Source organism: Phasianus colchicus, chromosome 6 (assembly GCF_987193195.1).
Source record: "Phasianus colchicus chromosome 6, bPhaCol1.hap1.1, whole genome shotgun sequence".
NCBI lineage: Eukaryota > Metazoa > Chordata > Aves > Galliformes > Phasianidae > Phasianus > Phasianus colchicus.
The window spans coordinates 48,581,161-48,607,400 of NC_143441.1; the positions used below are offsets into that span (position 1 = coordinate 48,581,161).

General features: G+C 40.8%; 1 protein-coding gene across 1 annotated transcript in view; it reads right to left on the minus strand.

The window, feature by feature from the left end:
• Window positions 1–26,240, minus strand: part of OXSR1 (oxidative stress responsive kinase 1) — a 90,146-nt gene that overhangs the window by 3,676 nt on the left and 60,230 nt on the right. Inside the window, exons 6-16 of the mRNA XM_031607883.2 lie at window positions 20,401–20,510; window positions 16,957–17,058; window positions 13,942–14,075; window positions 11,986–12,034; window positions 10,234–10,299; window positions 9,925–10,047; window positions 6,476–6,511; window positions 5,300–5,455; window positions 2,816–2,889; window positions 1,837–1,889; window positions 778–846 (exon numbers count right to left, since the gene is read on the minus strand). Of these exons, the coding sequence (XP_031463743.2) occupies window positions 778–846; window positions 1,837–1,889; window positions 2,816–2,889; window positions 5,300–5,455; window positions 6,476–6,511; window positions 9,925–10,047; window positions 10,234–10,299; window positions 11,986–12,034; window positions 13,942–14,075; window positions 16,957–17,058; window positions 20,401–20,510 (972 nt within the window). The remainder of the gene's footprint in view (window positions 1–777; window positions 847–1,836; window positions 1,890–2,815; window positions 2,890–5,299; window positions 5,456–6,475; window positions 6,512–9,924; window positions 10,048–10,233; window positions 10,300–11,985; window positions 12,035–13,941; window positions 14,076–16,956; window positions 17,059–20,400; window positions 20,511–26,240) is intronic.

Here is a 26,240-nt window from a genome sequence, read left to right on the forward strand (position 1 = left end):
CTTAGAAGTTTAAAATGATACAAAAAATTTTGGCCTCCATTAGACTCAGTTTATTTAAATCTGAAGATTTTTGTTACAGTGCTTCTTTTGAAAATGTATTTTTTCCCCTCAAAGTCTAATTAGTAGTAACAAGTTTTCCAAATGAGACTGAAAATCCATTTACTTTTGCACCAGCAGCCTTTCCAGATAAGCAGTTTTGCTTTCTGTAGTTGAAATATACGGGTACTGTTAGCAGTTAAAGTCTCACCTGCTGCATAAAGTGGGCATGTTTATTTAGGAAACTATTCTTGGATGTAGTTATTCATATGCACTTGAGTGCAGTAGCAACACATGCTATTGCCTTAGCCCAACTGCACTGCATGCAATGGTGCTTCATACTTTCTTCCACAGCCTGCCTTAAAACAAAAAAGTCTGTCTCATGCCAATCCCAGACCTCTCTTTGTGCAGAACCTATCAGCAGTACAGGTTTGTGCAGCAATTTGGCAGTGCCTATGTCAGATGAGACTGATTTAGTTAATGCATTGATTAACTTTCATTTCACATTACAGGGAACATTTGCTTTGAAATCTTTCCAACTAAACCCCATTCTTGTGAACCAAGGATTGCCTAAATATATTTGGGCACAGAACAACCACTGGAATTACCAGCAGTTTTGTAGAGCTACTGGGGTAGAGAATCAAGGCCACGGAGAACTCTCCTAGCACCCACTCATCAGGTCATTTTAAAGATGCAGAAATGACTGAAATGGTTCAAGCAGAAGAAACAATTGATAATTACCTATTACCAGATCTCTGCCATCAACAAGCCCTGCTGAAATTAGTTCTTGAGACACACCATCAGCAGTATCTGTTGGGGAGAAACACAAGTACTGGTTACCACACAAAAGAAACTGTCCAGCTGACACAGGTATCACACAGAAATCTAGAAGCTTGTACAAAAAAACAAACAGCAAAAATGTTGTTTACATGAGACAGTGTATGCAAACCACAGACTTTCATTTCAAGTTTAATTTTTCTAATGCTGGTCAGAAAGGGCTGTCTGTACTGAGCTGGAAAAGTTCTGTTTTCTGAGCTGCAATGACTGTGCAGTTCCAGGCTTGCTTCTTTTCCCCTATCCTTGTCAGGGCAAATCCTGAGGCTACTCTAAACTTTGCAGAGTCCTTGGCCTTCACAAAGACCTGAGATGTTCTCTTCAAAATCAGTAACAAAATAAGTCCACTCACCCAATTCAGTGCACACCTTAAATGCACCCTACTGAAGAGGTGTCTTTCAATGTGTAGTGAGGCAGCCTAAAGGACAACTGCTGCAAGCCAGATATTTACATAGGCAAGTTCTAGGCTTGTATGTCTACTCCACAATAAAAGGGTGACTTGGTAGGGAGATAGATCTTTCATGTGGAAGGGGAAAGCCCAGCAAACTAGTATCTGCATTGCTATCTTCTCAGGTCAATTCTTCTTCTAGCTATTCATTTTCAATATGGGATCAAAAGCCACAGAAGGGAAAGGGGAAAACCACACATTTCTATACGTCAACCAGCCTACTGCTTACAGCAGTGCAGTAAGACAGTTCTGAGCTATGCTTCCAGACTCCAAGCTAAAATGCATGGAAAGGCTGTAACTCAGTCATATTTGTAACAGTTTTACATGAGAGGCCTCTTAGCTTCAGTGCTCAATTGAGCTAACAGCTTGATCATAAGTCAAGCCTTGGAATACCTTTGGGAAGGCACTAGAAGCAGACGCTTTCATGGCATCTCCATACACACAACTGAACAATACTAAACACAAAAGGTCCCTGTAACCAAACCACCCTCACGCACCAGAATGTCACACCAGCTCACCTCTCCCTGGTGTAAATTCAAATCGGATATCATTGAGTTCTTTTTTTGAATTCCTGTGGAAAGAAGAAAATGTTATAAGAAAGAGAACATTTCATTGCACTAAGCAGTGTTCAAAAGAACACTGTGCTACCACCAAAGAATTAGTCTGTGAAGAAAACTCAAGTTCACTATACACTTCATCCTTGAATGGCAGAAACTGTTCACTTGGCTGTGCGTCTGGAAGCCAAGCCCTCAACACTATTCCTGTCAACTTCACAGAGCATGGAGTGGACTGAAGTTTACAGTCTGTGAGTGTCAGCTCTCTGGGATAAGGCCACACTGTTCCACAGTCAGCAACTCATAGTTATGAGCAGCTTTATCTCTGGAGCACAGCGTTCAGAGGAAGCAAGCACTCTCATTCTGTGGATGCACTTGCCCAAGAACAACTGTGATACGATGCTCAGAAGAACCAAGCCAGTGCCTATCTACAACCAAGATGTCCATGAAGCGAGAGGCAGATTCCTTAAATGAGAAATGTCAACATGCATAATGATGGTAGAGTGCACTTATAACCCTTTTTCTGCCTTTTCCAGGGACGTGACCCAGAACCCATGTCTTGAATAAAAGCTCTTCAATCTCAGAACTAGCTGACTGAAGTTGCGTTGGATTATCTGGCTATTGAGGCACACGGCCAAAATCCCTGGATCCCTGACCCTCTTTTGGAGAATCCAGCTTCCTTCCCAGACTGTCATAGTTTAGGGAGATGTATTCAAGTAAAAAAACCTTCTTCAACCTAGTTCTTGTCAAACTGGAGAAGCAAATGAGATTAAAACTGCTTTTCTTAGTCCCGGTTTCAGCAGGTGAATAGAATCCAAGCTGACAAACTACATGGCCATGGCTTTTCAACTAGAAGGGCACACAAGATGCACTACAGGGTCCTTCCAGTATACCTCTCTACAAAGACTTACTTTGACATAAGAGATCAGTTATGTGTCCTTACCTTAACCTTAGTACAAGGCTGATGGGAACTTTTGTATCTTCCTGTACCGGAGCTGCAGCGGGGGCAGGTGGGGCCTGCAATAGGATTATGTTATTTTAAAACAGACTAATGCTTCCTTTCTCTAGCATTAAAACTAGCAATAGACTCAATCAACTATAAATAAAAATAAACATTTAACTCATGATTGGAGTCCTGACAATACAATGAAAATCAAGACAGAATGAAATGGGAAAGCTATGTGCTTAAATAGTAAATCAGGATGTTCTCTGCAATTGTCTCTAGAAGAGGAAATACTACACAACTTTATGAAATGTCGAATTAGCAGGAAACCTCAGAGTAGATGCTAACTGTAAAGAGAGTGCTTGTTTTGTCTCAAAAAATTAAGGTTTTCAGGCACTCATCCTCATCATGAAGTGCCTGCCACTCATCAGGCATTTCAAGACCTCCTGTGTTTTAATCTCTGCCCCAAACATCTGATTTACAAATGTGATACAATTGCGAAGAGTACATAGGAAAAAAATTAATTGGTAGATTAGGATATACTCCCAATTATTTTTTAGTGAAACTGGGGACTTTAGGACTATCTAGCTACTTATTTTCGTTTTTAAATTAGTTCTGAGTAATTACTGGTACCTGCAGTCAAAGCATTTTATATTGCTCAGCAGCAGATTTCCAGTAGGAAAGATCCATCTTTATAGCACTTGTGATACTTCCAGTAAAGGACTAATTATTAATCAAACTCCACAAAAAAAAAGCAACCAAAAAACCCACTCTAACTGAAAAAAGTCAATTACTCTTTCTCTGTACAAATTATCTGTGCTGCACATGCTGAGCCAGGGACTCTAAATCTGCAGTAAGAAGACAGACAATGCCTAGCTGAGAATTTAAGCCTAGAAATCTTGACCACATTCTTTGTTTCATCCAGATCATTTGCTTTTTCACGAGTGAAAACGATCATCCTTTGTTTCAGAATCATATTCTACTCCATCTGTTGGTGCTATTCTGCCACCAATGCAGCTCACAGCTATTGACCACAGTCCAGGATCTGCTGAAGCTGTAAGCTTTACCAGTGATTCTTTGTGAAAGCTATAAGGAAGAACACCATAACACACAGAGGTATGAAGTTCAATTTAGGACAAGCTACCAATAAATAAGCTATTGGGCCATAGTGGCAGGGAACAGGATGCTCTACTGCTGCAAATCAAAACACTTTAATTGAGGCCAACATGGCAACATCAATTTACTGAACTGATGAGTTCTGGCTTTCACTGCTGCTGGTGTTTCAACTGCTGCATAGAATTCAGGGATTAAATACTGGCCGTTTCCCCTCCCTCTCCCCCCAAAGAGATGTGAAAGTTTGATTTAAGCATTAAAGCTACTTCTAAAATAGCCAAGAATGTGACAGATCTCATCTCCAGTGTTTTTGTTTAATGACTAATGCACTATCTTTAATGGTTTTGTAAACAGGAACATGAGCTGACTGCACTGAAGCGATGTACGTATCTTTTCACTTTCTCTAAAACAAAAATAATGAAATGTTTCTAGGAAGGAGCAAGTCTAAGTTATTTTTCTGACCAACGCTGCCAAGTTTCTTCCCTCTGCATCTGCCAGTGGGTGATGCTACCTTGGACCCATCCAACAGAGACAGCTTCTACCCATCAATAAATATGAACATTAGTGTCTTTTATGAAGAGGTGCCATCACTCAGGAGTTTGGCACACTCTGCAGTGCTTAACCACAAGAAATGTTCCAAGTATCTCCGTAATTATTTAGTTTGGCCTTTTTTCTCTTTTTAACACAAGTTAGAGCTCCTTTCCAATTTTGGCACGTCTGCCTACATGAACTAAAACCTACAATTTGTAGTGATGCAGATAGAAATTAAACATGGGCTTGTCAAGCTTTTAAATTCCCTATTCTCCCCTCTCAGCTTGAAATGGATGTGCTTGAGAATACCACAAGATTTAGATTTCCCCAAAGATAGAGTTTCTCTCCTATTTTTGACTACAAAGACAGTTAAAACCTAGGTCCCCTGTCCCTCCTTTGATGCCTGGAGAACCTACATGTTCTAGTTCCTTCCTTTCATTTATCTCTCCACTCTTATCCCACAGACTGCAATGATGCTGGGGCAAACACAGTCAGAACCTGTTTGTGGCACACCTTAAAAATTTGTCCTCAAACACCAGGAACAAGCAGCTGCCACTGAAACTACTCTCCCTTCTACCTTTAACCTTACCTTAAAGCAAACACTGCACTCCCTTAACGGCATAAAAATATAAATCACTGCTCACCCACAGTGAAAGTTTCACCAGAAGAAGAACTGCTGAGCTCACATTAGCTGTCTTCCTTTTACAAGCTACCAGGCCAGCTGTCACTTCTGTGTAAACAGCAGCACTCATGCAACTCCAGACAAGCAACTTTCAAGGCTTTCATCATGTCTCAGACTGAATGGTGAAGTGCAAAGCTGAAAGGCAGTACAAATCTTACCTGAGCTGCTGCTGGGGCTGCTGGAGGAGCTTGACTAGGTGGAGGTACAGCAGCCTGAGGTTGTGCAGGTGCTGGTCCTGCAGCCTGAGGTAGTTGAATAGGTGCCTGTGCTGGAGCACTGAGTGAAGGAGCTGGAGGCTCAGCTGATGGGAATAGCTGCAGGCAAAAAGGTGTCTGAATAAGAATAACTCAAGAGTTGGGACTTGAGCACTGCTGCTAGTGAGACTAGATGCATGCAAAACATATCCAAGCTTGAAAAAGGTGCTGGATAGGATGCTCTCTCAAAATTTGATGCCTTCTTGTATTTTTTAGTAGCCAGACAGTCAGAATAGAGCAACTTTGCTACCTGTAAAGCACTTCAGCATCTATCAATAATTTATCTGTTTGTAAAACAAATGTCAGACTCAAAGCACTTAGGTATTCAAGTGAAAACTACCTTTCTACATAGCACCAGTTCTTCAAAGCATATAAAACAAACTCTTTGAGACTGCACTTACTAAAGATAGTCCCTTATCAAGAAAACGTATACACAATTTAACTATGGAGAGAGAGAGGAGAGCTAAAGAAGTTTAACCTTTTTGTTGTTCTTAACTCCAGATATTTGAAACAGTAACTGGTTTTGGCATGATGGCCAAAGAACTTGAAACTTGATGGCACTTCTGCAGTATGCCCTCCAACTCACTCCACACAATTGTAGGAAACATAACTCACCTTGGATGCTTAAAGCCTGGGATCTTCAAACCACAATATATATAAAGGGATGTATCACAGTGGAGAAATTCACCCCAAATGGATTATGGTTTCATTTTTGATTTCAGAGTTAACTTAAAATTATACTACAAAAGCTGCAGTCTTACTTGAGACTTCCCTTCACAATCAATCGTTCAAAGCAGATGAAAATGGAACAGGTAGGGAAAGGAAAGACACAGTGCAGTGCATGCCCCAGGAAATAAGCAGTCTCTATCACTGAAAGATAAGATACACTAATATTCCTAATGTAAGAAGCACAGGACATAGCTGAATGCAGATTACAAATTGCAATTAAGTTTCGTTTGCAATCAAATACTAATAGAGATTCATTTCACAGTTTTGAGCAGAGGTTCCTACTCAGTGTATTTGTAACAGAAATAATAAGAAGTTACCATATTTGGGAAGACATTCACATTTAATACTTACCTCTGAATTCTGTACAGGTTCTTTCACTCTGGGAGACTGAAAAAAAAAAATAAATAAGAAAAGGTTATCATTGCCTTGACAGAAATTAAACTTATCAACTAGGACTTATCAGAGTTGTACTGAATGTATAAAACTTACTGGTTTTTTTAAATTACATATAGATATTAAGATGTATAATGAAATGAAAGCCACAATTTGGTGGCAATCTAATCATATTATAGTACCCTGAAATACACAGTCATGTTGTTTCTGCTATAGCTGGCATACAGTGGTACGCAATACATAAGCTGCTCTAACTGCTAACCAATAACAAGATCAAGCATTCTTGAAGATAACTCAAGATTAGCTCGAACTGCTTGTGCAAGATCCATTTTAAGCTACCCAAATCTTGCAGAAAAAGATAAGCAAGAGATCTGCTTTATAAAATGCCATTAGGAAACACATCTTTTGCTGATATTTAGGGAATTTGTTTGCAAGCTAACTTGCTTAAGCCATACAAAGTCTTGAGAAAAAAACAACAGCCTTATATATGCTGTTTTATGGAAAAATCTCCTTCCTGTTTCTCCTTGCCCTTGGACTCTGCACGATGCTATGCTCTCCCTGAGAGAGAGCAGAAAACTGACAGCTATGCACAAGTTCAGCAATGGAACAAAGATCAGCGTAATGGGAAGGAAAGTGCAGTCAAAGCAATGTGGTCAATGTTTGCTTATCAGAAAACAAAGACAATAAGCATCAATTATTTCACATGGACAGAAAGGAATTGCCAAGAATTCCTGAAAAGCTCTGCAATTAAGATAGCCTGCATTTTTGGCTTCTAACACGTCCAATTACTGTACAGAGATTAGATAGGTCCACGCTGGGACTAACAATATGAATGTTCTTCTATACCTAGTGCCTAAAAGACAGCCTGATATCAGGACAGTATGAGTCCGACAGAACAAAAGTTATCATGCCACTAAACCAGGGGCAATTTATGCAATAACCAATGCCAATGACTTAACCAGTACAGGTCAGGACAATTTGTAATGTATGACCCAGAGGCATCTCACTAGAGAAAAAGAAAAGGTCTTATTCAGAGAATAGCAATTTGCAAAAAGCCATCTGGGCAGAAGGAGAAGGAACAGCTCCTTCACAGTGACTAATTGCAGACAGTGTCAGGAAAGGTAAATGCCAAAACCCAACCTGGAAGGGTAAAGGCTGAAATCCATCTTGATGTGTTAAGCCTTCACTTGACAGCGACCAGGCAAAGATGAAAAATATGGCATTGCTCCCAGAGGTAAATAGCAATGCTCCACATCTGCAGGCCACAGCTTTAGTGCTGTTCTCTCAGGCAGAAAGTTCATATCCAAGAGCACCCGGGTGCCTCAAGGAATAACTGAAATAGAACTTGTCCAAAAGATCAGTGTGTCAGACACTGTACAGACAAGCACGGGACACAGGCTGTGCCCTGCAGCTAACCAGCCCAGATAAAAGGCAAACAGAGGTAAACTAAGGAAAAAACATGAACAGGCAGAATGGAAATAAGAGAAACATTAGAATACAATCATTTAAGGCACAAATAGGATGATTGGAGGGGACATGCTTAAATATACATGCACCCAGGCAGAAAACTTTTCTAGTATTAATATTTGTCTGCTTTCAGGTACAGACTCAGCAACATGTTAGTGAAATACACACTATGTATTAAATCCACTTTGTTTTTTTCTGTAAAGTGGAAACTGACAGCAAATACAAACTATTTATGTAGAGCTTTCATAGAGGATAGTAGTAAAATACTTCAGCAAATAAAGTCAGTTGATAAGCCATCCTTTAAGACTGACAGCAGTAAAAGTCAGGTGCAGCAGGAATAAATAAAGGCTACAGACTAAACTCACACTACAGTTTTACTGAATTGGTGAATAAAGGGATTACAGGCAGGTGGAATTCATGTGGCATTTGAAATATGGCCAGAACACAGAATTAACACTCCATAACATCACAGTGTTTGTAACAAACGTTTGCAATTTAGATCCAAGTCTTAAAAGGGGATGAAATGGAAGAGGAGCATAGGGGCTCCTATTCTTTTCCCTTTGGGCTGCACAGATGCCCAGGGTCCAAAAGTGAAGGCCAGGAATGTCCCAAATTAAAGAGATGAGAAAAGATGAGAAAAGGAAATATGCCAAAGCTCCAAGAAAAGGAAGTAAACAAAGTAACTTGAAAAGGAGCTTGTAAACATGTTTTTCTGTGTAAAAAGAATGAAACATCTAAGTACTGTTCAAAACACAGTAAGTGGGATTACTTGATAGGATTCTGAGCTTAGAGACAAGATAGAGCAGGTTCTAATTAACCTCTGAAATAGTCAGGGTCTTTTACAGTATTCCATCCTACAGATTGATTGTATTTTAGTCTATAAGAGAGATTTAGAGGATTTGAGCTTATAAAGAATTTCAGTAATACCCAGCAGGTACCAAGAGATCCTCCTCAAAGGAGTGGATACAGTGAGCTCTTAAAAGTCACATAGCTGTTGCCACAAATTATTACATGGAATTGCTATACTAACAGCTATCTGAAAAACCTATGACTTCAAAAGATGCTAAAGGAACAAAATATGGCTTCAAATACTAAATTTCTACATAGATCACACCAGTAGAAGGATGAGAAAAGTGGAAGTTGTTAAAGAATAAATGCTTCAAACCCAATGTTTTGGTTTTTTTTCCTCCATATTGAAGATCTTCCTCTAGATACCCTTTCCTATCTCAAGAACTCAACAGAACGATTAAAACGCACTTCAAGCTGCCCACCTCACTGAGAAGGAAACACATAACATAAGAAAGCCAATACAGTGAAAATTCTGCTCTGCTGGCTAGAGGAAGACTATGCATACCTCATTTGCATTCCTAGGGAGTAGGCTGCATGTGTTGTGGGGACAGGTGTGTATCTGGGGGGGGATTTTCCAGTGCTAGACCAACTCCCTCCTTGCAACTTCATGGATGCAATAGGATTTTCTACTAGGGACTAATAGATCTCAGTGTAACTGAGAGTAAAGAACTAGATTCTGTTTCAGATATCAGCTGTAAGAACAGGCCACACTGATTCCAGTTCCATCTTGGAGAGTGCAGTAGGACAAAACCTCTCCTGACACTTCCAGAAGAAAGCACCTCAAACAGATAAAGAATATCCAAGCTCAAGTGAATTACATGCCAAGCTTGGAGCATGCTGTCTGAATTCCTGCTCTCAATTATGCTCAACATCCCTGAATTAGACCAGCTGTGCCCCAGAATGACTACAGAAAAGAAATCAGTAAGAACTTCAACCTTCAGTCTGCTTTCCCCAGTTTGGCTGCAAACTTGAGGGGAAGGAATCACAATAACTTACTGTGCATCACACTTAAAACTTATTCCTATGCCAGGAATATTTAAACATACTACAGTTAGAATATCACACAAAGCTGTTGAAGTCTGAGGACCCACCCTGAGCTGTGAAATTGCTGCTCTGCCTTCCTCACTTTCTTCATCTAGTTCATCATCACTCCATTCCCAGCCGCCATCCTCAGTCTTATGGAGACGCCCGCTGGATCCTGGGACCCTCCTCACCTGTTCAACACGACAGAGAACAGACAGAGTTGTTGTTTTGTTTTAAAAGGAGAAATGCATCTTCAGTCAGCGTGTTCAGATGTTTAATAGAACATCTAGTTATACCTAGAAAATACTGTACTACAATAATGCTCATTAAAAAACTAGTACAATCATAACAGCAAGAGCCCAGCAGTTTTGCAGTACCTTTTTGGATCTTTCAGTAATTGTTGGTGCTCTCTGTAACATCTTCTCTTGTAAAAACTCTTTATTCTGCAAAAGAAAAAAAGGAAAATAACTAAACATTCACACTGCTAGAAATACCCTTTAATTCCTTCAGGGCATTTGATAATTAAGCTGTTGAAAATAATTTCTAATAAAATAGTTCGTTGTATGCTTCACCCTCTTTTCCTCTCAAAGAGAGATCAACTCTAAGGACAATTTTACTGCTATCTTCCTTTGTACCACAGCATATGATGTTTTATCCTAAATACCTTCTAAGTTAGTAACTGCATTTTCCCTATGCAGATGATAAGAAACTGACAACTGAGGAACTGAACAAAACTCTGTCTGATTTAGTGGAGTACACAGCTGTACTCACTACATAGCAGCATCTGATATCTTGCTCTTTGCAGGTACTACAGCACCTGGATCTAACCACACTGCTGTTTCTTACCTCTACATTTATGCCTGTCCTATCAAAGGCACATTTCAGAAGTCAGACAGGCAAGGACATGGGAATCCCTACCCACAGGCATAACAGGACCTAGGTATTGGGGCAGCAGCAGTTTGAGTGGCTGGAAAAGTGTGCAACATGTGATGTGTAGAGAAGCAGCAAAGGCAGCAATCACAGCAGGTTAAATACTGGGTAAGTGCTGTAATGATCTACATCATTGCATTTCCTTAAGACACACATTGCCACATTTTGATACCTGGCTGTCAGCATTAGCAAAACATACTTTACATTATATAAACTATTTTTACATTTGGTTCAAAAGCGTATAGAAGTTGGACTTTCTCATCCTCAAGTCACAGCTGTCAGTTTGGCAAAGGCCAATGAAGGCAATTTAACATTGAGCACTAACTAACTAGCATGCATTATTCCCTCTGGGTTTAAGCATTGCCTCGTTTACAATCATGTTAATTTTCTATCACTGCATATGCTAATATGTGACTCTGCAGCAGCTTAATGAAAGCACGAAGGCAATTTTATACACAATGAAGTCAACATGAACTAAAACTGTCATGAGCCAAGTACAGAAAGGTCAGCAATGCGTAAACCATCTCCCTGTCACTTTGGACACCAAGCATGCTCTCAGTAAACAAGTTGCAAGCAAATCAGTTGCCTAAAATCCCATTATGATAACATAAAAACTCTATGTGGCTACTGTACACATCTTAATCTGAAAGCTGAGACCTACTACCATTAATTGCTGACACCCTGGTGTTCTATCAGCTACCAGTGGATACATGCTCATGCAGTTTGCTTCATGACTACAAATGGGAATTTCCTGTTATTTTATATCATGAAATTTTCACTTTCTATCTCTATAGCATGAGGCAACTTTCCACACAGTGGGGGCCTTATTCACTGCTTTGCATACAGACTTACACAGACAGGTTACAGTTTACTAAAATATAAATATAAGCTCCATTTGCTGCCAGACACCTTTAGGTCTGGACACACAGCCATTACAAGGGAAGGAAAAAATCCTCAAACCCACCTAAAGGCATTTAAACACTGAAGAATTTCTAAATAATTTATCCTAATAGTGGCAAACACAAGGAGGTACAGAAGAGAGATTTCATTATGTCTGTTCACAATGATCCATTTGACTCAATTCAGCTATTCTGGCCTTCTGGAACAGCTCACATTCACATCAGTAAAGCTTTCATCATCCTTCTGACCAGTCCCCTCTACAAACTCTCCACAGATCAGCTTCAGAAGAGTTTCCTTACCTTTGCTTTTGTGAAAAATTTGTGTCTTAAAAGTTCTGCTGCTGTAGGTCTGTCAATAAAAACAGAAGAAACACTATAAATGCTCCATTTTAACTCAAGTCTTACAGGTTGCTGCATCTCATAAGGGCATCACCTCCTACACAACCGACCTAGGAGTTAATCAGTGTAATCAAACATTCTTTTAAGTGTCAGTATATTCTGAGCAAAGCCTACTGTGAGTTCACTCAGCAGAGAGCCCTGTTCCTATTCTTACAGCCTAGCTGATAGAATCACAGAAGCAATTTGCTGAGAATTGAGATGAAGGATCATCATCTACTGAAGGAGTGCAGTACCTACCATGTGTAGTGACAGACTTATTCCAGAGATGCTTCATTATATATACATGTAATTAGCTCTTCCCTTTTAAGTTACACGTTAGGACAGACACTGAAAAGTAAAAAAAAGCCATTCCCCCAAGTATTCCAAAAACTCAGACCTCTGTGAGAAAGCAGCAGCTCACAACACTTACCCTACTGCAAACTGCCTACATTGTGTGGTTCCTGACTTAAAAAGGGCAGTCACTTCAGACTATGCCAGAGAAGTCGCTCATCTTATAGCAGGGGAGCCCTTATTATAAGTGAGCAAAAATAAAGTAAAAGCAATTCAGTTTTTCTCTTTAACAGCCTGTATGCTTGCATAAACATATCTGATTCTGCAGGTTGCTCTTCACGGGCAGACCTCCTGCTCCCACAGTAAAGATGATTACAGTGGTTGTTAGTGGTGCTTGAGAAGAGAGATGGGGGATGCCACAACTGAAAGTAATTATGTTTAATTCTAATCACACGTTCTAACCTGCAGGGCTAGGACATGCTTGAAAAATGAAAAAGAATAATATCAAGCTGGGGGAAAAAATGTGTTTTGTGCATTTATCAAGCGCTCTACTGGACTCCTTTAGCATTTCAAATGTAAAGACTGTTAGAAGAGAGAACCCCCCCCACACCCATCTCATGATGTGTGAGAAGCCTTTGTTCCAGAATCCAGTACAGGAAGGAACTGGAAAATATCTCCACAATTTATATTTTATGAAGGGACATTTCCCTTTCCAGAATTAGCTTACTTAGGAAGAAAAAAGAAAATTAAGAAGTATAAATATTAAAAAAATGACCTGTGGAAATACTTTTTTTTTTTTTTTTTTTGCTTTGCATTTTTAAGGAATGCTATTTTTAATGCAGATCCAACTCTCCTTTCACCATCTTCTGAGCTCTCATGTGATGGGCTGTGGGTTTTAAACAGCACGAGACGGGCAAACCTTCGTGTGGCTTCAGACAGTGCCATCACACAGTGACACAATGCTGTCCTGGGAACCAACCACAACATATGCACCACGTCCTGGTCAATATTTCTACCAGCACTGAGCAGTCAGGCTGAAGTTGCAAAGAAGACTGAAAGTGCCATCAACTGACTTAAGCAATGTGTATTGATGAAAACATGTTAGGTAAAATTTGCCACTGTTTTTTTTCCTGATATTTTCCCCCCAAAATAAACATGAGTTATAATTAATCACGTCAAAACTACACTGAGAGCCTTCTTTGCACTGGCAAGTTTTAAGAAGTTTATTTGAAAAGCTTCACAAATAAGCACACATTGCCCAACACGTAATTTCTGGTTTATAAACACAGAGCAGTTCTGAGGAGAAACAAAACATGAACTGCAGTCACCTGTTGGAGGTGGCAAGGGGGAGATGCTAGCAGGGACTGGGATGCACTCATTAACCCAAATGAAAGACATGTGCCCTGGTGAGGAACAATGCCAGACATTTATCCTTAAAAATAAGGACAGCCAAAAGAATTTGCTACCACACATTGCTGCATTCACAAGGCAAGAGAAGCAGAGAGTGCACCACTTTAAAAAATGAAATAGAATGAATCTTTAGGGTTATTTTTTTCTTAAGTTTACTTTGTTGTTATCAGTTCTCACCTTTTTTCAGGGTCTTTTTGTAGGCACGATGAAATCATCTTCCTGAAAGACTTCCCATACTTCTTCAGCATCTCCTTATCTTGCACACCCGTTTCCAAAGACGGGGGATCATTTTGTAGTGTCAGCATTAACACCTGGAAGAATTATGTCTATTGGCAATGAGATTTTTCTTGGCCTCTATATAAAGGATACAGCTTTGCATCACAGCATTTTAAACAAGCGTTTTTATCAAATATCTGAGTTAACAAGGTTACTGAGTTACAGCAACTCTGAGGAGGGAAGACTGAACTCAGACCAATTCTTTTCTTCTTAACAGTTTCAGCAGTGTCCTCCTATTCACCTGACAACAAGAACTCACCTCACTACCTTTTCCTCAAGGCAACTATAGGGTTTTTCCTCTTCTCTCTGCTTCCTACAGTCATCGAGGTAACAGTTTACTTCCAAAGCTTTAAACCTCTGCAAAGTTTGACTGTCAGCTGAGAGTTTCACAAGTCACTCATCAGTACCTAGGGAGCGTTACCATCTCTTCAGTTCTGAGGAAGCTAGTCTGATTTATAACCAGCAGCCCATGTCACTGTCTTCTATTGCATCTTCTGGCCCACAGTGCAGTACATGGGTCAAGCATCCAGGCAAGTTTGATGTGATGAAAGGCATAAGCGCAGCAGAACTCAGAATCATAGATGGCCTGGGTTGGAAGGGACCTCTAAGATCATCTAGTCCCAGTGTTCCTACTCCTAACAGCCTTCCTCATTTCAGATGAGCAGTTATACAAGACATTGGATTCACAGAATCATTAAGGTCAGAAAAGACCTCTAAGATCATCTAGTCCAACTGCCAACTCATCACTACCACGTCCCAAAGTGCCACATCTACATGTTTCATGAAAACCTCATTCAAAGACTGCTTAGATTCCCCTGCAGGTATCTTGTATCCAGAAATGAAATTTGTGTAAAATCCTGTAATGCTTTCATAAAAGCAGTAGGGCTATATAAAACACCAGGAGTGCTCCCTTCCATGTACCACTGCAATGACAGGTGAAGACATTTCTTACACGCGTACCCATCAAGACAAACTGATTAGTTCCTTCACATCACTCATATTTTCTCAAGGAAAGGAAGAAAATGACTAATTTCCATTTCCACTTGTCACCTACATCCAGATGAATTTCTATTTTTAGAAAAGGAAGCAGCAAACAGCACGCTTAAAAAGCTTTCTTTCAACAGCTATATCACTTAGGGCAGAGAAAACCCATCAATCTAGCTGAAATTATACAGTCCACAGAAAGTCTCTGCTTTTTCCCCTTTCTTTAGAGAATCACTTAATGCACAGGCCATTCTGCTGTGCAAGAAAATTAATCTGCAGTGAAATACAACTACATTCCATATATGAAACAGAAATCCACTTGCAGGCGGCATGACTGGAACTCATATCCAGTATAACTGCAGATTAACAACTACCTACTATATGACAACATGATACTAAATAGGTGATCTTTGTATTCAAAGCTGCAATCCACGCACTGAAAACAATAAAGAGAAGTTTTGCAGAAGCTACTGCAAAACACTACTAAATATCAGAGCACAAAGTATCAATGAAAACAGCTACAGCTAAATCAGCATGACATTTTCCTCAACTCCTCACTGCACTGCCACAATCACTGACATGGTATGAATTTGAATAATGTTTCGAAACCACTCAGCCATTCTCACAGCCTCTGCACAGAACTGATGCAAATCTTGAAATTAATACTGTTCAACAAGAATTAAACACCAGTGTGAAGTCCTGCCTGGCATTTAAAGCAGTACATGTTTGTCCCTGCCCTAATAAATCAGGAGCTACTGGGCTCCAAAAATGCTGTCATAACGTACAAGGGCATGCACTAAGTTCTAAAGAGATGATGTTCACTTTGCATAGCTCTCCATCAACTCAAGGACTAAAAAGAAGAAAACTTAGTATATGATATACTTAAAGCTGGGACCAGCCCAACCATAAACTACCCAGCTACTAAAAGAACTCTCCACCCCCTCCTGTTCAATTTGAGCAAGTATGCATACCAAGGGTAGAAACAAAGGGGTCTTCAAGAGGATGGGATCTGTAATCTACTCAAGGGAAACTACTTTACCACTGAGGCTGGACTGGATGATCTCCAAAGGTCCCTTCCAACTCATACAATTCTGAGTGATTCTGTAAAATGCAGAAGGGGCTGAAAGTTTTGCGATCAAGTAATCAAGACAAAGTCCCATCACATCTCAGAGGGGCCAAGGATGATCTCAAAGCTCAGACAAAGGGCAAGGTGCTCCAAATCTCAACTAATGGAATCAACTCTGGTAACTTTACAATACAAATTCCCTGAAAGAGGAGCATGTAAAAAGCAGCTCCTAATCCAAGAAACAGGAAACTGGAGAAAGTTACCCAAACTAAATTCAAGATGTTCAAAGAGATATTTGAAGTGGCAGCATTTAAGCAAGACAGTTTCCTCCATTTCAACTTCAACAAAACACTGATGTTGCCAATCCCTTCCCATTTTCTAATGATGTGAATTTCTGACACCATTCAGTGATTAACAGGATTGTTTTCATGTTAAACAACACAAGTTGTTTGGGGAACACTGGTAACATGTTCCTGAGAGGTTTCAAGAAGGATCATCAATACAAAAGGAATTAGCTCCCCATCTCAGTGACAGTGGATGCCACATAACATACTCTGAGTCACTATTTACAGCTTTACCATCTGCTGTCTACAGAGGCTCCAGGATTGAGCCACACAGCACTTTACTCAAGAATGATGACCCAGGAGAGTCTCAGGTCTAAATGAGAACTGTGCGCAGCTTCGGACAACGCTGAGTAAGTGGCATATTTTTAAAAGCTGACTTCAAACAAGTCTAAGAACATCATGATCCACAGATGCAAATAGAAAGGACGAGCTCTTCAACAAAACAGTCTGGCCAAATTCTTTGGAACTCTCATAGAACATTCAGATCCCTTGTCTAACACAAGTATCTGGAGACTTGCTCACCTTCATTGGGGGGTATTTATGATAAGGGGCTGCTCCTGTAGCCAGTTCGATAGCAGTGATCCCAAAGCTCCAGATGTCTGCTTTGAAATCATATCCTCTGACCTGAAAGATATTAGTGCATGTTAGCATCTGTGTCTTCTGCTATTCTATATGATAGTCCCATTCTTTAGTTATACATCCTTTCACCCTCCATCCTTTTCTTCCTTCCCCCACACTTCTCATCAGCAAATTGGAAGCAGTAATATTATAGTGCTAAAGAGATGGAAAGAATTGCTTTTCCTTTCTCTCTGAAGTCCAATACACCTCTTTGAAGGTATAAGAAGTCACAGCCTGATAGAAGTTACAGTCTTGGGCTGAGCAACTGGGGCTGCTCTATCACAGGCTTCTCCGCATGTGGAACATAAAGGGGCACTGCATACACCCATCTCTGACTTCCACACAAAAAGCACAGACATTAAACAGTATAATGAAGCTTTCATAGTTAATAGATGGAGCATTATCCCCTTGGGACATTTGCCTCACTGCACTTTTAGTCAACCACTTTATCAATCTGACTACAAACATGCTTGACCCTACATTTTCAGTGTTGGAAGTATATACCAGTAAGTTAAATAAAAAAAATAAAAAACAAAAAACCTTCACTCCTGCTTGCAGGCTAATATTTCCCTCCACTAATTAATAGTAGCTTCTACACTTGACATTAAACAGAGGCTTGTTTAGGAAAATTTATAGCATTTACTTCCCCTCACACACAGGAAAAAATATTTCATATGCCAAAGCGGTTACTTCCTCATTATCATTAGGTAATATTTTGGCATTTGCTTTCTCCACTGCAGGGGAGAGACATTATGTACTAATTTCAAGAAGAGCCACAAACTCCAAAGTGTTTTGGCTGCTTAGAATGGCTTGTATGTCTTCTTGCTCCCCTATGCAAAGATGAATAATGAATCAGAGCAAAGCTAATAGGCTTACTGTATTCAGCAACACTAACAAGCTTTAGAAGGAGCCCATTGTGATGGAGCCAGAACTATTTCCCAAACTACCTTTAAGATCATCTGGAATTGTGAGAATAACAAAGCAAAAGATATCCCCCTCCTTCCACTATTTTTTGTGATATGATAATTGAATTAAAGTTTATTATAGCAGCAGCAGTTTATATCGCATATTAATTTCTTCAGCTCTGCAGGCATCATTTTCATGAGCTTTATAAACTATGAAAGGCTTCCTGAAGTGAGAGCTTATGGAAGCCATTGTTATGAATAGCTTTCAAATAATTATACTGAACAAGCACGTGGATCTTACATAATTCACAGGAACACAGCACAAGAGGAAATACACTACAAGTTTTGTAAATTGACATTTCTTCACATCATTTTTAGGTTTTGAGACCAATTTGGCACACTTCTTGGCTTTATCTCTCAGCTAATCTCACAGATTTACACACTGCACAATGCCCCATTTTAACTGATTGGTATTGTTCATTATATTATACAATCCTGCTTTCAAATGAAAGCTATGAGGTCCAAACCCGCCTACTGCCTTTCATCTTGAAACCCATCTCATACATAACAGTTATCACTCTGCTAGTAAGTTTCTCTCATTTATTCATCCTAACAGTTTTTTTTTTTTTGCCATAAATCCAATAAGTGAATGTATATTAAGAGATAACACCAGGCTATCATATATTAACATGCTAAAGGATCTTATTGATGCAGAAGTAAAATGGATGGAATCAAGAAAAACTACTGATCGAAGGCTATCCTACATTCACCCCTTCCTTCTGTTCCCTGCTGGATGTAGAAGCTCAGAGTGACACCTGCTGGAAGGCAGCAGGATGACGTCAGTGGATACAAGGATTTCACAACAGCACACAAAATCTCTCCTCTGTCACACCAGACTTACAACAAGTTGTGCACTTTTCACAGAACTGCTGAGCTCCTTAAAAAAAAAAACAAAACAAAAAACAAAAAACCACCACCTGCCTCCTTAGAAAACATCTGCCCATCAAAATATCCCCTCTCTCTCCAAAAGCTGTTTCCCCTTTCTAGCATCCTAGGATGCTTTTTCACCCCTCCCATTCCTAACCACAAGCAGCCTGGAGCAGCACTGACACAAAAGACAAAAGCAGGGACAACTTAGACCCGGTTCTGGAAATACTGCATGTGCTATTCTCATTTCCAGCTGAACTTTCCCCTTCCTCTTAAAAATCAATGCACCAAGAAAACCCAAGAATACGCAACAGCAAAGTGGTTCAGAAGTTCTCCAAGAGTGCTCCTGACTTAGGGGACACATCTGGCAACCCATGGTGTTCTATCTGTACACAGGGAGATTGCAGGAGCCCTGCAAAGCCACGATGGGGAGCCACTGAAAAGGCCAAGCAGTGAAGAAGCCTTTCATAAATACTGCATGTAAACCACTCCAAAATGATCTCAATTCCTCCGGAAGTTTTAGGTATAGGAAAAAGTGTGTTAAAAACTTTACCACTGTTTTTGCTTCATTTCATTTTAGATTATATATATGTGGAGGTGTTATTCAAATTCTCCTAAAATCTTTTACTACAAAATAGGAAGAAAAGAAAGTAACAAGCAAGGTTTACTTTAATAAAACAGCATTGTTCCAAAACATTTTTGTTTCAAAAATTCCTGGAAGAAAAAAGGAAAAATACAGAGTCTACAGTATTTTTGCTTGGTGCACACGCCAAAAACGAAACCAAGTCCAGCTCTCTGTTAAACTGGTTTTAAGACTGTGATGGATAGCTTTTAGAATGTTTATGACACCGAGCATCCTTGCCACAGACAATGCACGATGCTTTGTTGGAACTGGAGCATAACTCTGCTGATCGATTTTGCTCAGAAAAAGGCAGCAGTGCTCTACATTAAACAAAGTCTTCATCAGTGGTCAGATAAAGCTTACCCCTGTAGTTTAGTCTAGCAGTGGTGGAAGACAAGAAGTATGACAGCTATGAGCTAGGCAGAAGGGAAGAGGAGGAATTCCTCAGTAATTACATTCTGGACACTCACAAGCCAAGAGAAACTAAAAAGCTCAATAAGGTCAACTGTGCATTATTTTACTGTGATAACTCCCCACCTTGACACACTGCATCTTACCTAACTATATGTGAACATTTGCCACACATGAAACTATTTATATTCTGCCTCACATTTAGGCATGAGGGAGGGGCAGGTTAATCTCCTTTATGCAAGAGCTAAGCTGCCTCATACTTACCTTGGGTACAAGCTTAGAGAGAAGCAACAGGGTGAGAAGCTACTGAACATTACATAGGAAAGCCTGGCAGCAACAGCCATATGTAAGACAATTCTCTGGTTTTAAGCCTCAGAGGATGCAAAATTGTCATCTTAGGTGGGAGTAAATATGGCTGTTCCTGAACACAGAGATTCCAGGTGCAGACAAGCTAAGAGGACGATGCTAGGAAAAGCAATTCACCTGTTCCATAACTTCTGGTGCCATCCAGCAAGGTGTGCCTACAAACGTTTTCCTGACTTTATTTCTGGTAATGTCACCACCAGTGGCCAAAAAAGCACTGACGCCAAAGTCTGTAAAAGAAGCAAAACAAACTGCATTAAGATCACATCCTCAGCAAACTGAAGGGCTGTCCCCCTTTGTCCCCTCATATTTCCAGCCCCTTATTAAGCAGTAGAACATACAGTTACACATGAGGAGTTTCCTAATGAACGAAGAACGATCAACAGTTAGTGAAGAATGCTGGTGCGTGAATACTCTGTAGTCAACCATTCAATTACTTCAGCATTCAGTGCTGGCCAGCAGAGAGGAAAATTCCACTTTCCATTACAGCCCACTGGGCACATTAAGGCATGCCTTGCTGCTGTACAACCCCGCCCTGGGCACTAAGTGCTTTATTTGTGTTTGCATACGTACATAACTAATAACTAAGCTTCAAGTGGCATCTCACTAATATTTAAAGCAATCAAGACTTCTCTGAACAAAAGGAATTGAGTGTATATGACACTAACAGTTTGCAATATTTGCCACAACTGCACAGCCTGCAGACTGGTATCAGCCACTGACCATGGATCTTCTACCATCAGAACGTGCTTTGTTTGGTAACCTTCCATCACTGAGATGCTCAGAGCTTTACCAGGAAGAGACATAAAGAGACAGGAACTGGGTCTAAGTTTGCTCAGGAGAAAACATTACAAAAGTTTTAGCAACCAAACCATTCTTAGAGAAAATAACTCAGTCAGGTGACAAGGAAACTGTAAACCCAAACCAAGTATTTCCTTCCACTTTGCTCTAAACAACACAGCTTATATCTTGCAGAATTATAGACTTGCATCTGGTCATTCTCTATTACTGAATTTTATTTCTTCCCCTCCTTTTTGTTGTTGTTTTCTAAAACAGTGCAAACAATCAAAATCTTCAGTGCCATTTTTTGAGATTGCTGGCAGGCTCAGAGTGCCTGAACAGGGCCAAGCTCCTCTGTGCATCACAGCAGCAGTACAGCAGTGCCTTTCTCACCAATCTCTCATTATCAAGAAACACTCAAAGCAACACACTGAAAGACCCCAACTTCTGAGATCGCAGCCTTTCAAGGACAGGAATTTAGTACTCACCAAAATATTGTACGTTGATTATTGAGGGTTCACATTAAAGGCAAGTTTCACCGAAACTGCAGTCAAATGCCTATCATTGGAATCCAGCTATTCTGTTGTATTCCCCCTAGCTGGAGGCATCTCATATTGCTGCTAGCCTTGAAGTTCTAGCATTTAGATGGATAACCATTGCTGTCAGCACCACAATATTCTGATGGAAACCCATTAGATCTCCTTGAAACAGTGGTTTTGCTTTGAGATCTTCCATATATGCATCCCATCCCTGCTTTTCACAGAAACTGAAAGAGCTTCCAAAAAAGCTCAGACTAAAATTACAAGACCTACTGATCTCAACACAAGAGCAATTAGAAATTATTTGGAATAAGGTAACACTAACAGCCACTTGTCCAAGTGCCATCAGCACGCTACTGTGATGTGCTGTATTAGAGCTTATAGATGTTATCTTACCTCAACTTTTTATGCAGTCATTTAGGGGTAAAGGAAATGCCACTCAAAGCAAAAGAATCCCAGCAGTGAAAACACAAGCTCTACACAGCATTCACTGCATTTCACATCAAACACGAGGACAAGTTTATAAACTCCAGTCTGGAATTGTGCCTCTGCATCTGCCATGCAAGGTTTGCAGAAAGTTTAAATGGAATTAAATTGTATTCCATTACACGGTTGATTTATTCAGTGTTTTCCCAATCAATTCCCCTCATTTCCAGAGGGATAAAACAGGCACAACCAGCCTGTGCTACTTTGCTGAAAGGAGTGACTTTGAAACAGTTCTCAAATGCCACCTTACTGCCTTTATCCAAGTCCCAGCAATTAAGATAAGGTACTTCCTGAGAGCAAGCACATTCTGTAAAGCCATAAATTAAAATCCTGAGCACATTTAGGGTTCAGCCCTCGCTTCTGAGCACTGATACGATCTGTGCCTCCTTGTATCTGCCTAAGCTCCCAGATTTACTGACATCTGTCCCTGCTGAACTTCCTTCACTAAGACTACAACAGAGCTGGAAAACTGCAAATGCATTTAACAAGAGAAGTCATGCAATTGAAAAACCCAGCCTCAATAGGTTTCCAACACAAGAATGCTGTGACAGAGCAATAGGCACCAGGGCTGCTGTGTGAGTCAGGAAAACACATTCCCACTGTACCAGAAATCAGATTGTTTTATTTATTTAGAAGTCAGACATTAAAAATTCTCTCTCCTTAGACATCTCATACTATAACGTTTCCTTCATTCTAAGCCAACGTACCTGCTGTTCTACCTAGCTATCACTAGGGGAAAAAGAAGACTGCACTATAGGAGCCAGGAGAGCAAAGAAACTGAAATCAGAAAGTTTGCTGGGTTTGCATCAGACCAAAACAGCAATTCCCACGGAATCACAGAATGGCCAGGGTTAGAAGGGATCTCAAGAATCATGAAACTCCAACCCCCTGCCACAGGCAGGACCACCAACCTCCACATTTAATACTAGACCAGGCTGCCCAGGGCCCCATCCAATCTGGCCTTGAACACCTCCAGGGATGGACGGGGCATCCACAGCCTCTCTGGGCAGCTGTTCCAGCACCTCTCTGTAAAGAATTTCTCCCTGACATACTAAACTAAATCTCCCCTCCCTCAACTTCAAACCATTTCCCCTTGTCCTGCCATTATCCACACTTTCAAAGAGTTGATTCCCCTCCTGTTTGTAGGCTCCCTTTAGGTACTGAAATGCTGCAATGAGGTCACCCCGCAGCCTTCTTTTCTCCAGGCTGAACAAGCCCAGCTCCCTCAGCCTGTCTTCATTGCGAAGGTGCTCCAGTCCCCTGATCATCTTTGTGGCCCTCCTCTGGACCCTCTCCAACAGCTCCCTGTCTTTTTTGTACTGGGGGCTCCAGACCTGGACGCAGTATTCCAGATGGGGCCTCACAAGAGCAAAGTAGAAGGGAACAATCACTTCCCTGTCCCTGCTGGCCACCCCTCTTCTGATGGAGCCCAGGATCCCATTTGCTTTCCGAGCCACAAGGGCACACTGCTGGCTCATGTTAAGCTTTTCATCTATCAAAACCCCCAGGTCCCTCTCCACAGGGCTGCTCCTTCCAGTCTGTAGGGATGCCTGGGATTCCTCCGGCCCAAGTGCAAAACTCTGCACTTTGCAGTGTTGAACCTCATCAGGTTCACCCGGGCTCACCTTTCAAGTATGTTGAGGTCCCTCTGAATGGCATCCCTTCCTTTCACCGTGTCAACAATTCCCAACTTCTATAGGAGTAGAACAACAGCATGAACAACTCAGAGCTGTTTTCAAACACAGACAGCCAAGATACTCTGCCTCCTCAAGCAAAAGTGAAATTATTTCAGAAGAAAGCACTGAACATTTCTTCCACTGATCGCCTTCTTTTTTGTTCAGCTGCCCACCATAAAACAGCTGCAGTTGTACTGAGTGCTTTTCTGTGAACTTTATGATTTTAAAGCTGATGATGAATAAAGCCTGACAAGAGGAAGGTGAAGGTCATGGTAAACCAGTGGTAAATGGCAAATTTCTGCTGAGAACAAAGCAGGGTGGTAAGACACCAGAGAGAAGATCAGTGAAGAACAGGAATGCTCCCTTTAAAAGCTATATGGTCATACAGTAGTACTGGATCTGTCAGTACACACTTACTCTCTCAAATTCTCATCTGGAAAGGTAGAACTGTACAGTCACACCTACTTCTAATAAAATTTCTCATCAGTTCACATGTGGAATGTCAGCTGTATTTTTCTAAGCATCACCATAAGTTGAGTCATTCTGCAATAATGTCAGGGCACGTGAAAGATGAATGAGATTTCTTTAAGTAAAGGTAAAAACTGCTTCTGAAACAGAGCCCCAAATGCAAGTTCATTAAGATATGCTAATGCTAAACAAAGTAACTTCAGGGTGACAAAGCACATGCTGGTGAAGATGCTGCCCTTCGAGAAAGCTCACAAGTGGTTTCAACAACTGAGTAATGCAACATCTCTTCAGAAAATCTTACAGATGACACAGAGAAGAGGTTAACACCATGCTGTTACAGGGCAGGCACCACAAGTCCCCATCAGCCGCCAGGAAAATCCTTTTTGCCCTTTTTTGACCAGGAGAAGAGGCTCTGAGGTGAGTGTCTGAGCCAGCCCTGCATCAGCACTCCTCTTCCCAATACAGATTTGAGCCTTTTCACTGCTCAAGCAATTTAATCACCCAAAGTTGCCATTTCCTAAGGCAAAGCAGGGGAATGACACTGACTGTATCATAGCTAGATGTTTATGTAGAGCACTATTTTAGTACAATGAATTAAGAGCAGTCAGGAACACAGCGAACTGGTGACAAGTTGGCATGGATTTGTGGAAAGTTACACAAATTCAGTTACACAAGTTTTGCCTGGCCTTAACTATCCCCATTTTATAAATAGATAAAGTGCGAGGGGTTAGGCAGCTTGCCCAGTATCAATTAGCGAGTCCCAAACGACTTTGTGAGATCTCCATCTACCACCAGGCAACACTGCGTGCACAGGAAATTGCAGGCACACAGTGCCAGAGAGAGGCCTCTGGGAGCAGGTGCTAATCCTGTCTTGTTTTAAAGCCTGTGGGGACAATAGCAATGCCTTCAATAGGAAAATCCCACACGGTGAGGGATGCGGATGTTTTCCGTAAGAGCACGTCAGCTTCCTTAGACTCTTGTTTCTTCATTCAATAATGAAGGAGGGTATGATAGAACTATTTAATATCCCAGTGATTATAATCTGAAAGAAGGACTTGCCCTGCACGCAGTTGCAATGAGATGGGAACACGGTGCCTTGGCTGGAGCATGGTTCATAGTGAGCAAACCTCCTGTACTGAGCGTGCTCTCCTCTCAGTTCCTTTCCTTTCCCATCCCTCCCCATTTATCAGCAGCCTCTCACTTCATCTTCCAGTAATTTAATAATTGTACAGTTACATAAACTCAGGAACATCAAGCCTTGCTTGCTGTGAGAGGAAGCCTCCTTGTTTCTGCTGAGTGTTAGAGCCAATGCACTTTATGTCGACAAGAAGTGTTTTTACCCATGCAAGCTTTTAGACTCCACGGAGCCAGTAAATGCCAGGGCACAGAGGTTTTATGTTCTGATTAAAAAAAAAATACAGTAATTGCCATGGAGAGACTGGAACACAAAAGAACGCAGCTATCTCAACTTACATTGCAACCACCACCAGCACGGCCCAGAACAATGGTATCAGGGAAAGAAAGTTCAGCTCTCCTACAGATAGATTAATTCAGTGTGCAAGAAAATACTCCAAACTGAGAAAGCAATGCTCTCCAGATCGTAACAGGCTCCAAAGACTTGGTGCCAAGCCACAAGCCCAAACCAGTGCCCTTGGGAAAAAGAGCAAAAAAAAAAAATGAAGATATAAGCAAACAGCTTCAATTCAGGCTTTGGTGGCATCTGTTAAAGGCAATTTTTATGCCTTGGTTCAGTGGATGCATATTCTGAAAGCAAAAGGAGCACAGTTAAAAATAGCCTTGAATAAAAATACCAAGTCCTGGGACCTGGGGAGGAGTTTAAGCCAGGCGTTTGTGAGGGCCATTAGAGACATTTTTAGAATGCCTACTTTCAGTAAATGCCTCTGAACTCAGAGATTTTTTCCTCCGTTGTGGCTACCTGCACCAGCCTGAACTCAGTGCATCCTGCATCCCAACTGCACCCTTCAGCTCAGAACTACGAGAGAAGCTGCAC